Raw genomic sequence first — 12,864 nt, forward strand, 5'->3', positions numbered from 1 at the left:
CAAAATAATTATTGCAAAAGAAACGTCAGAGAAACATTTGTAGATTTCTTTGGAACACACACACACACAAACACACACACACAAAAACACACACTCATACACACACATACATGCACACATATACACACTGACAAACACACACACTCATACACACACAAACACACACATACATGCACACATACACACACACTCATACATACATACACACAAACACACACACTCATACACACACAAACACACACTCATACACACACACAAACACACATACATGCACACATACACACACACTCATACACACACAAACACACACACATACATGCACACATACACACACTCATACACACACACAAACACACACACATACATGCACACATACACACACACTCATACACACACAAACACACACACTCATACACACACACTCATACACAAACATACATGAACACATATACACACACACACACACACACAGACACACACACTAACCACACATGCACACCATTCCCCCACCTCCAACACATTACAGCATTTCAGAGATTCTGTAGACTGTAGGGTAAGAAAAAAACCTAGTTGATGTCATTCCCTAAAGAATTCATCATCTATTTATGGATGCCTTCTTGAGTGTTTTTGGTTCTCTTATGCTTGAAAGTTTGCTTCTTCAGAATTTAAACCTTGAATCTTTGCAACAGTACATACGACTAAAAGTTTTATAGGAAACTGGTACCTTGTCTTTGCCTCATCACCTCTATAACAGCTATCATTTCCTTCCTCCTTTAGGAACTGTGAAGGACAGAACATCAGATACAAGACTTGCAGCAATCACGTAAGTCTGAAGAAAATGCAATCCAGTTAGACCCTGGAGGGTTTACATGAACTGTGAGACCCGTGGCGTCTTGAGAGTCCCTCTGTTGATTTTAAATACTTGTGTGAGTGATGACAGCCTTTGCGTAGACGTATCCTGTGCGCTTTCATGTTTATGATGGAACTCGTAAATATGTCATGCTTCCATTCACAGAAGTGATATACACAATAGCTTCAGGGTCCTTCAAGACTCCAAGGGCTTTTGTGTCCGTCTGTCATCCAGCCTTCTCCACACGATCTGAAAACACACAGGCATGTGAAGTGGAAGTGAGGCTGGGGGTGAAATTATTTTTTAAAGCCCTCAGAGAAAGACTATGGATAGGAACAGGTCTATAATGGTGTTTCTGCCACTGCAGACAGGGCTAGATGACTCCGAAGGTCACACAGAAGGAGGGATTTATATAAGCCTTAGTGCTTGCTTGTTACATTATTCAGCGCTAAGAATTAGAGTGGTTTGTTTTGCAATTATAAAAAGCAAAATTATGAGCTGGGGAGGGAATTCGGTTGGTAAAGAATCTGCCTTGCAAACACGAAGACCTGAATTTGAGTCCCAGAACCCATGTGAAAATTCCAGGCGCAGTGGTGGGCTTGTCATCCTAGCACTACTGAGAGTCAGAGACAAGAGGAGACATGGCGCTCACTGGCCAGTCATCTTAATCTGGTTAGTAAACTCTAGGCAAAAAGGGACCCCATCTCAAAGGAGGTCATTGGCATTCTTGGGGATGACTGCCAAGGTTGTCCTTTAGTCTCCCTGCACACATGCACACGCATGCATGTGCACTTGCCCTTTGGTATGCACATATGCACGATACACACATCAATCATGAAAAACTAATAAAAACAACCAATCTTTTCCATTCCAAACTTTCTCCTCTTTAGCAATGTATACTCAAATTGAAATGGCAGGGCTCAAAATGAAGTTCTGGGGCATTGAGGAACTCTTGCTGGAGATGCGGTTGTTCTCTTAGAAAGACATCTCCAGTTTTGTTAGGAGATGAAATGATGCATGATGCAGCAGGAACAAATGTGCAATGGCTTGCAACACTCCGTGAGCCCAGTAGTTGCTACAGGACACGCCCTGGGTGACTGGCAAACACCTGAATATTCAGAGAACCAAGAGCAGGGAAAAAAACAGGGAAAGAAATGGAGAAGCAACTGAAGCCAAGTCAGAGACATGAAGTCCTTTGTGCCCATCTGAATTCTGCTACTTGTTCAAGTGATTCTGCTGAGGAGATCATCCCCACCGTTGTGCTTCATAATTCTGCCCACCACAGAACAGCTTACCAAACATCAGTGGCTAAGAAAACACCAGACAGTCTTTTGTTCAGAGGCATGGTGCCATTGGAAATGCATTGAGAACACACAGATGAGGAATTCTCACCTCTCGGGCTGAAGACCAGCCATGCTTTGATGGCAGGAGAAAGAAACTTGAGCAGAAAGAGAACGGACTCACAGTACTCTCTCCAATAATTAAGGCTGTGATTTAGGGGCTCCTGGGTTCCCTCTCAAAAGAAATGGGGGCCTTGGGCTAAAAGATTAGGGAACAACAAGACAAGCCTGTGTGCAGCATGGTAACTTCCAAGTGACTTCACTCTTCAGACATAAACTTTTTTAAAAAGTTTTACTTATTCACTTTACATCATGCTCACTGCCCCCTCCCAGTCACCCCCTCTCACAACCCTTCCCTCCCTTCCCTCTCCCCTTCTCCTCTGAGCAGGTGAAGGTTCCTGGGTATCCCCCAACCATGACATATCAATTCTCTCAGACATAAGCTTTGATTGGCATTCAGCATAGATCCTTGTAGCCAGGGCCCAGACTTCTGTACTTGGGAGAGAACTGTCCTTATCAGGAGCCTATGGAGCAAATGTGCAGAAGAAGTCATGATGTCAGCCAGGAGTTCCAATATCTGAATTCATTGACCTCATGTTTTCTTAGTCCAGGGTTTATGGGACTAAAAGCAGTGTTGGAAGAAGCAAAGAGAATGTCCTCAAAACTGTGCAGTATCTTACATCTTGGCAGGAACATTTTTGCAACGTGGGCTTTTTTTTTTTAAAGAGCACTGTGAGCTCTGTATAGTGGGCTTCCTGATGGCTTCCAGAAAAGGCGACATTAGACATGGCCTTTGCAGGGTCCTTCTTTAGTGTCATATAGCCCACAAGTGGCTAGTTTTTAACAGTCTTTCATCTGGTGTTTCTCTTGGAGGTGTTCTTTTCTTTCCATTGCTGTTGCTTCTGCTTTGTGTAAGAGCCATGTCCTGGGGGCTCAATAGCTCAGTGGTTGAGGAAACTCACTGCTCTTTCAGAGGACTGGAACATGTGTTCCCAGAACATACGTTGAGAAGCTCATAACTGTAACTCTAGGTCCAGCAGCTGCAACACCCACCTCTGACCTCTGGGCACACATACATACACGTACCTCTAGATGAATAATGAACCTTTAAAGAAAGAGGTGTGTCCTCTCAAATCTGTCTTCAACCATGAGAGTAGACTAGGCTATTTTTCAGACACAACAATCTCTACGATGTCTTGAGCTGCAACTAGCTAAGCCAGGCAACTCTAAACTTAGACAGGCTTAGTGTTGATGCTAGAAGACTGTAACATAATTAAAAGCAAATAACCAAGATGTTGTTGGCTCCTACATTTATTATAAAGTGGTAGCCATGATATAGTCCAGTCACCATTAGAAAACTTGAATGCTGAGAGTGCTTCTAAGTTCCTCTCTCTCTGAGATGTATTTCTTCTGGACAGTTGAGTTCAAGGCAACACATGTCTACTGAATATACTTTATGACCTTTGCCCTGTGTCATATGTTCACTGTCCCTCTGTATAAATACTTTGGGTGTAATGATATTTAAGTAGAAACTCTGGCTACTTTCTCCTTCTACAACATACATAGCTTGCCAATTGTTTTTTTCTCCCTTCATATCTCAGCTATTCTCCTCTGAAATGAGAACTGCCTGGCTCTGCTTGGATACACACGTCATAAAAGGAAGGGCCAGCCTAGCCCAGCCCTTCACGTGACTTCTCATCTCTGTTCCTGTGCATGTGCCTGTGAGTGTGCCTGTGTGTGTGCATGTGTAATTTCAAATTCCTGGGAAAGTTTGACCTGGCAGAAACCAGTGTGCCTCTGGATAGTGGGTTCTGGCCAAGGATGACAAACATGGCCACCCACTGGGCAAGGACTAAGCTGAGGCAGGCATCCTAAACTCCAGTTAACTAGCACTCATTATGTTTATTGACTTATAGCAGTCAGGCAGGCAAACTATTAAGGTCCTAAAGAGCACCTGTGAGCCCAGTGCAGGGGTGTGTGTGTGTGTTTGTGTGTGTGTGTGTGTGTGTGTGTGTGTGTGTGTGTGTTTGCTTCCAGCTTTCATAACACTTTTCTTTGGTTTCAAAGAGTTTGAAAGAGAACATTGACCATGGCTTATGGGGAAGTAGATGATGTCATTTTGTCATCAGTCACATGGAAGACAGAGTCCCCATTTCTACAGAGAAAATTTATCCAACTTCAGTCTACTTTCATTGGCTGTGCCTCATTTGTCCATGACTGGGGTTCAGCTTTATCCAGATAAGACAACAAAAATGAATGCAGTCAAAGTTTGGAATGCTTTATACCAACGCAGTACAAGTGAGCCCATGGGAAAGTTTGCTAGGCATGGTCTATGCATTCTCCAACTACTTTTGAAGGGTTTGAGGATGTTCACAACGACCAAAAACATATGCGCAACTGTTGATTAACATCTGGACAGACAATGTAAGGTGAACAACTGTTCCTAAACCGGGACAGCACGATAGCCTAAAGACTGAGCCATTCGAGTCCAATGAGTCTAATAGTGGTTACTTATGGATGATTATGGGCAGAGCCATTCTCCTAGAAGTCTCCATGCCTACACTTCATTTTATGTGGCTCTAAGTTTATAGTAGAATTGGTGCAGACCTGGCTTCAGAGGCTCCTAGTGGGACAATGCAGGTGATTTCAGACTCACAGACCAACGTAGACTCTGGGAATTTTGTGTTAATATGTATTCTGTCCTTGCCCTTTCAAAGATTCCAATCGTCCAGGCAAACATAATTCACCTCTAATAATGATGGTTTGCCTTCTGCTGCCTGGAATGGGTGTGGCTAAATGACAGATCTATCGAATCCACCAGGTCTCTTTAGGATCTGGAGGACTGAGGTCTTATTGTAACAATAAAACAGAGGTTTGGGGCTGGAGAGATGGCTCAGCGGTTAAGAGCACCTGACTGCTCTTCCAGAGGTCCTGAGTTCAATTCCCAGCAACCACATGGTGGCTCACAGCCATCTGTAATGAGATCTGATGCCCTCTTCTGGTGTGCTGAAGACAGCTACAGTGTACTTATATATAATAAAATGAATAAATCTTTAAAAAAAAGAGGTTTGATTTGGGTGAAAAAAAGGTAAGACATAAAATAAACTATATTTTGGAAGCATGTTGAAAAACATTCACTATTTTTCTGGCAAAAATAGGGTGAGGTGAGATTTTTACCTCACAATACTTATCTGAATAACTCCAGCTACAACAAAGAGTTAAACTGGTCACAGTTGCACATGGGTGAGGCAGAGCAAAATGAACTGTAAGTTAAAGAACAAATACAGCCAGTCTGGGCTACAGAGACCCTACCTCCAAAGTAAAATGGAAATCATGAGAACAACAATGACACATAAAACACAAAGCCCAAACTCAGAGTCAGATGTTGTTGCCAACCTATAAAGGAGCAAGACTAATGCATTCACTGCTTATTTGTTCTCAGACAGGGTAAGAAAGAATTTGTAGCCCATTAAAAAAGGAAGAAATCTTTTAGGGTAAGAAACATTAGCAGAGAGAGAGAGAGAGAGAGAGAGAGAGAGAGAGAGAGAGAGAGAGAGCGCGCTGCATAATCATTTAAGTCTTCTGGACTTCACAAGGCACCCAGAACAAAATTAAATAGTGAAAAAATTTCCAACACAAATGATCAGATTTGATGCCTTCACTATAAAATGTAGTAACTTTATCTGCTAAAAATAATACAAAGGCAGAAAAGAGGACACAAATCCAGGAATTTTCAAAGATTTGGTATAAAAGCAAACTTGCAAGACTGCCTACAAATCCTAAATAATAAGAAGGAAATGTAAATTAAAGAAATGGAATTCCATTGTATACTTCTGATTAGAAAATATCCGACTGAGGAAGAAGGATCCAGAAAGGCAACCTGTGTGGCCCATTGCTAACCATAATATACTTCCGGATGACCATTTAGCAATCCTGGAGTGGTCCGTAAAATAGACAAGCACTTGGACTCAAAATTTTATTTCCAGAAACAAACCCTTGGGAAAGAATCAAGATTGGTATAAATATTTTAGTATGGGAATCTTTGTAACTTATTCATTTTAATAGAAATTTTCTCCAATGTTCTTAGAACGAACATTAATTATCTTCATAACAGGGAGAGTATAAAGTAATAGAAACAAGAGTATTAGAGTGTGAGCATGTCTCATCCAGCACCTTGCCTCAGAACTATCTAGAAGGAAGAATGCATAACGATATAAAAACTTCCTCCAGGTCATCAACACTTGTTTTACTGTTACTATGAGGGTGCCCCAAGGTGTCAGGTTTCATTTACTTTTGTCACAGACACAATTTTGAACTAGCTTGTGAAGACAGATGTTTGGTACCAGTAAAGAGCAATGGGAGATGAGACAGAGAAAGAGGGGGTGGGGGCGCAAGCATAGCCAGCAATTCTCATAAAACAGAGAGAGGTTTGGACAAGACTCATTCCTTTCTGGGGATTTATTTAGTTGCTAGGGGTGGGGGTGGGGTGTCTGGGGACACAAAATAAGACATTAAAGTAGAATGACAAATTGGGAAGAGGAAGGTGGTCAGTGGGACAGAGATAAGGGAGGGTAATGGAGTGGATATAATTAAAACACATCATATAGTGTATGAAAACATGTTAAGATAGTTATCACATCATTTTTATTATATTTTAATAAAAACAGCAGTTTGGGGCTAAAATGAGGTCAACTGATTCCCCTGAGGGGCAGGACTACTACTGCTCCTAGGAAGACCTTGAATCACCTTGGAGATGTAAAGGTTTTTGAGTTCCCCTTGATTCAGATTCATTTGGCAGTTTACACACAAGATGGCTAAGCCAGGGCAAAATTAGAACCTACACCTGGTAAACCTTAATTACTGGGCAAATCACCTGGATGGAAGAGATCAGATTAATTAAATGGTCCCCTGAGTAGGTCCACACTGCACGGACCCACAATGTAGAAATGCAGATTCAGCTTGGGGGTAGGGAGAGGAAAAGAGGGTGGGAGAAACTGGGGTGATGAAATGGGGTGTGTCTCATTAGAGACAGTTGGGGTCTGGTTCAGCCTTCTGTTGACCCTGTGACTTGTTACCCTGCACGTGTTCATGCTTGCTTCTGTTTACCTGCAGGACTGCCCAGCAGATGCAGAAGATTTCAGAGCCCAGCAGTGCTCAGCCTACAATGATGTGCAGTACCAGGGTCATTATTATGAATGGATTCCACTACACAATGACCCTGCTGCCCCATGTGCACTCAAGTGTCATGCTCGGGGACAGAGTTTGGTGGTAGAGCTGGCACCCAAAGTGCTGGATGGAACTCGTTGCAATGCTGACACTCTGGATATGTGCATAAGTGGCATCTGCCAGGTAAGTCACTCTTGCCACACTTGTCCTGGGTTTGGGGATGTGCTGTGCCTATTCTCAATAAAAAGATTTTTATCATTTCATTGTAAATGCATTCCCAGTAGAGAAGGTTAGCTTTTGAGAAGTGCTAGAATTCTCCCTCTGTTTTGACTGCTGAGAACAGTTTTCAAAACCCTGGATATCTGGCATTCCAATCAGGTTTTCTTTATTTAACGTGATTTTTGCCTGCGCAGAATCAAAATATATAACTTCTAATATTTCTCTCGGATCAGGGACTCTCCAAGTAGGACATGCAAAGCAGACTCCCCGTGAAGTGTTTGAGGTAGTATTACTTGCTACTCCCTCCCAGAATTTCTGCCTCAGGGGGAGGAGTGATGCCCAGCTCTCAGGGAAAATGAGGCCACCAAAGCTTTGCTGTGATCTCCAGGACCACACTCCATTGAGAGTGCTGGAAGAGCAGTGCAAATCTCTGGGGTCAAGGGCAAGTCATCAGATGTGTCAGGTCATTTTGCAGAGCTGAGATGAATGGGACTGAGGCATGAACTCCAGTGTATTGTATGTAATGAGCAAGGATTTAGACTGGTTCCAGAGGCACTGTGAGGACTACTTGGACACCATAGAAATATTGTTTTCTCCGAAGGATGCTCATTCTATCTATCTATCTATCTATCTATCTATCTATCTATCTATCTATCTATCTATCTATCTATCTATCTATCTATCATCTATCTATCTATCTATCTATCTATCTATCTATCTATCATCTATCTATCATCTATCTGTCTGTCTATCTATCTATCTATCAAACATGTGGTGTATATACATTTTTGTGTGTGTATATGTGTGTGCCTGGGTTACTAACAATACAAAGGAGGGATATTTAGCACTCTATCTCCTGTGGAGGCCTTGGGAAAAACAGAGGCCCCAGCCAACAGTCCAGCAACAGTGGAGGAAGCTTGATCTTTCTCTCTCTCTCTTCCCCATTCCCTTTCACGTTCCTTCTTGCTCCATCCTTCGCCTCCCTCCCTTTTCCCAAGTAGCCCCCTTCCACTTCCAGGTCATTTCCTTTTTAAAATTATTATTACTTTGTGATTATTTTGTTTAACATATAAATGCCGTCTTTCTGCTAATAGTCCCCTTGGTGGTTCTTGATGAGTTGTTCTAAAATTCAGGAGCCCTGCCAGGGTTTCCAGGCTCTTCCTACACAAATTTATGCTACTCCAACCATTCAGGTCTGTTTTTTAACATAATTTCAATGGAAGCTTACAGATACCTAGAAGAATTTAGTGTAAGGCATATTTCCTTCTCCATTTCTTCCTCCTCTTCTTTTCTTGTTCTTGCTGTTCTTCCTTTTCTTCCTCTTCCTCCTCTTCCTCTTCTTCCTTCTCTTATTCCTCCTCTTTCTTCTTCTTGGCTTTTTGAGACACGGTTTCTCTGTGTAGCCCTGGTTAACCCGGAACTCTCTCTGTAGACCAGGCTGGCCTCAAGTTCGTAGATCCACCTACCTCTGTGCCCTGAGTGCTGGCATTAAAGGTAGGTGTCACCGTGTCCAGCTCCCCATACCTCTTCTGGCTCCTACGCACGCCCAGCCTCCAACTCCACAATTTTCCCATCCAAACTATACAGATTTACAACCGACGAGCCTGCACTAAACACCACATCATTACTCACATCAGGACTTAGAGGCACCATTCCCTCCCCTGGGGATTTATTTTCTTTTTGAGGCAGAGTCGTGCCGTATACCTCACACTGTTCTCAAAATAACTATGTAGCTCAGGCTAGCACCAAACCTGCTGTCCTTCTCCCTTGGTCTCCTGATCACTAGGATTACAGGCCTATGACTGACATACCCACCAGTGCCATCCTAAGTCTCTCCACTGACATAAAATTCTCTGAGCTTTGCCTTTTATCCCTCTGCCACCCCCTCCTCCCTGCCAACCTCTGGTAACCATTGGAAAATTTCAAAACACTTAGAGACCCTGTATTTCTAAATAACACATGGCTAAAGGGGAAAAATATCTCATGAGAAAGGAAAAATTATTTTGAACTTAGTGAACACAGAAATATAACGTAGTAAAATGTGTGCAATATGATTGGAGGCTGTGCTCCAGGAGACATTTCAAACCCTGATGAAGGCTCTGAGTTGAAGCACTGAGCCTTAGGAAACTGGAAATGCAGCTCAGTCCCATCCAAGTCAACCAGAAGAAAATAACCAATACAAGTGAGAGAGGAGTTCCGAGGAAAAGAATGGAAATTGCTCACTGATAGACAGGCTAAGAAAATGAGGCAGACACAAAGCAGTGCAAGGAAGAGTGGAGACATTCCTCCCCTCAGAGCCAGTGGTATTAAAGGATGCAGATGAGTAAGAACGACCCTGTCCCCACAGATCAGACAGGCTAGATGAGCCACTCCTTCAAAGGCAAGGTCTGCCAAGCCTCCTATATTTAGAAATAAACAGAATATGCCTATATCAATTAAAGAACTTAAATCTATGATCACACACTTTCCAAAACAGTAAGTCTTTTGCTCAGCGATTTACTTTATATTCAAACAAATACTTCAGAAAGGAATTATATCAATTCTTTTCTGTTCATAGTCTTTTAAAAAGATTTATTTATTTCATATATGTGAGTACACTGTCACTGTCTTCAGACCCGAGAAGAGGGCATCAGATCTCCATTACAGATGGTTGTGAGCCACCATGTGGTTGCTAGGAATTGAACCCAGGACCTCTGTAAAAGCAATCAGTGCTCTTAACCACTGAGCCATCTCTCCAGCCCTAGTTCATAGTTTTTAATTTTTCTTTTATTTCTCGAGATTACAATGTCATTGCATTATTTCTCCTTCCCCTTCCTCCTTTTAAACCTTCCTACAGAGTACTTCTTGATCTCTTTCAAATACATGGCCTCTTTTTTCATTGATTGTGATTATATACACATATGCACATATGTGTATATACACAAACATATAAACATACTCATATGCACACACACAAACATACACATTTCTAAATGCAACTTTTGCAGTTTGTATGATGTCACTTCTATGTATGTGTTCAGTACGGGCCATCTGGAACTGATAACTGGTTGGTACACTCTTCCCTGGAGAAGACTATGTCTCCTGGGAATGCCTTAGTGGCCTGTAGCTCTTTGTGTAGGGTGGAGACTTCATGGGCTTTCCCTGTCCATGTTAGTCTCTCTACTGTTGTTCTTGTTCAGCTCATGTTTAGGCAGTCATGGTGGCACTTCATTGGTGTAGCTTCTGAAATTGCTAAGAGACACAATGTCACAGCCAACTCCCTCTCTTATATCCATTCTTTATGATCTTTTTCATATAGGGAGACCTAAATTTATTCTTCCAGGAGCATATATACAAAATCTCAACAAATATTAGTAAACAAACCTCAACAATGTCTAGAAACACAGCCAATGACACTTACTCCAGATACACAAAGCTCACTCAGCATTCAAAAATCACTCAATATAATCCACATGGTAAAGAAGAACCATGATTATAGGAACGGCTGTAGGAAAAAAATTAACCAAATCTAACACTCATTCATGTTGGAAAAGGTTAAAGAAGAACCCTCAGGAAACTGCAAGGGAAATTTGATGATGTATACTTAAAAATTATAAGTACAGTATATTTTTTTAAGACAAGATCTCTCTACATGGCTCTGACTAGTTTAGAATTTACTATGTAGATCAGACTAGCCTTGAGCTCACAGAAATCTGCTTGCTTTTTCCTCCTGGGTTCTGGGATTAAAGTGTGTTCCACCACAATTCCACAAATGGCTTAATGTTGCTCTTAATGGTAAGAGACTAGACACTTTCTTGATGTGTCTTTCTTTGAAAGGAAAAGCAAAAATGTTTTTCAACCTGTCACTGCTTTTCAACATACTGGGAATAAAAGATAAGACAATGTATACTGATTGAGAAAAACAAAAATTATCTTTGTTTATATATCATTTGATTGTGTATGTTAAGTAGTAAAGACAAAACCTCCTGGTTTGTCTTTATACTAATAACTGACTACAAGCAATACAGTATGTATAACAGCTTTGCTATACACAAGTCAGTGGTATACGGCAGAAGGGCAGAATTCCACTTACATTAGCATCTCCAAAAGGATATACCAGGAGATTGAAAGAGCTGAGCAAAGTTGGAGGACTGACATACAATCTCAAGACTCATTATAAAGTGACAATAACCAAAGCAGTAAGATAATAGTACAAGGACAGACAAACGGACCAGTGGACCGAGTAGAAAGCCTCTGAATATGTCTATAACAAGGCAAGTGATCTCCGAGAAAGGAGTAATGGAGAGAAGACAGCCAACAGATTGTGCTAGGAGAACTGGCTATTTACCTACAAGAATTCTAGGTAGAGATTGGCATCCTTCAAAAACAAATGCATCACAAATGTAAATGTAAACTGAAAAAAATTGGAAGTCAACACTACGGTATCACAGAAGTGTTCCCTTGCTGCCTGCCGGTCTCTCGCTGTTCACTGCCTACCATGTTCCACCCTATCTAACACTTTCTGTTGACAACTCTTCCCATGGCCAAGGCTTATAGCTCCATTTTTCTGCATCACAAGCTGTTTATGATTTTCCTCTATTGCAACCAGTCCACCTTGGGACTTGTCTGTTGAACCGTCATCATCACCATCAGTCTGTGGGATTATACTTGTTTTCTTCCAGATTTTTGCCAATGGCATGCATTACTTTTTTACTCAAAACGAACTTGTTATTATTAAAGATGACTTAGAGGGCTGGGATTGAGCCCTTGGTACAGCACTTTCCAAATATGCAAGACCCTAAGCTTCACCGATGGCATAAGAGATTAGTCTGGGCTTTAGGAGAACGCTGTAGATGAGGTGATATTAGAAACTGAGGCTCTGAGAAGTTGTTAACAAGTTAAATAGACTAAGATAAGCAGTGGGCTTATGACACACAGAACAAATATTCAGTATCGGGTTGTATAAAGATTATCCAATTGCTCTATAGGGCTGAGGTAAGGTAATCTGTGCAGTAGTGCAAGAGGATGGGGCTGTGTGTGTGTGTGTGTGTGTGTGTGTGTGTGTGTGTAACGAAACCACTTGTTAACCTTTCCTGTGAGTTGTGAGAAGAGCCACTGAGGAATTGCCTTAAGAAATAGTTCTCATGGGCTTGGCTCTAGAGATGTTGTTTGGGTGCTAATGCGCCAGAATATTTGGAAGGGGTGGGGTCTGGGAACACAATGGAAGGTCAAGTTTGGACTCAGGAGAGATGCAAAGTCAAACAGTGGGTAGGATAAATGAAGAAAGCCAGGAAACTTAAGAGATGAACA

The 12,864-nt window shown here is 41.8% G+C and overlaps 1 protein-coding gene across 4 annotated transcripts in view; it reads left to right on the top strand.

The window, feature by feature from the left end:
* Adamtsl3 (ADAMTS-like 3) overlaps positions 1-12,864 on the top strand; it is a 321,025-nt gene that overhangs the window by 118,704 nt on the left and 189,457 nt on the right. For all 4 annotated transcript variants that reach the window (NM_001107533.2, XM_087558105.1, XM_087558126.1 and 1 more), the window contains 2 exon segments: positions 778-823; positions 7,303-7,539. In NM_001107533.2, the coding sequence (NP_001101003.2) occupies positions 778-823; positions 7,303-7,539 (283 nt within the window).

The sequence above is a fragment of the Rattus norvegicus genome, chromosome 1, assembly GCF_021556685.1.
Source record: "Rattus norvegicus strain SHRSP/BbbUtx chromosome 1, alternate assembly SHRSP_T2T, whole genome shotgun sequence".
Lineage (NCBI taxonomy): Eukaryota > Metazoa > Chordata > Mammalia > Rodentia > Muridae > Rattus > Rattus norvegicus.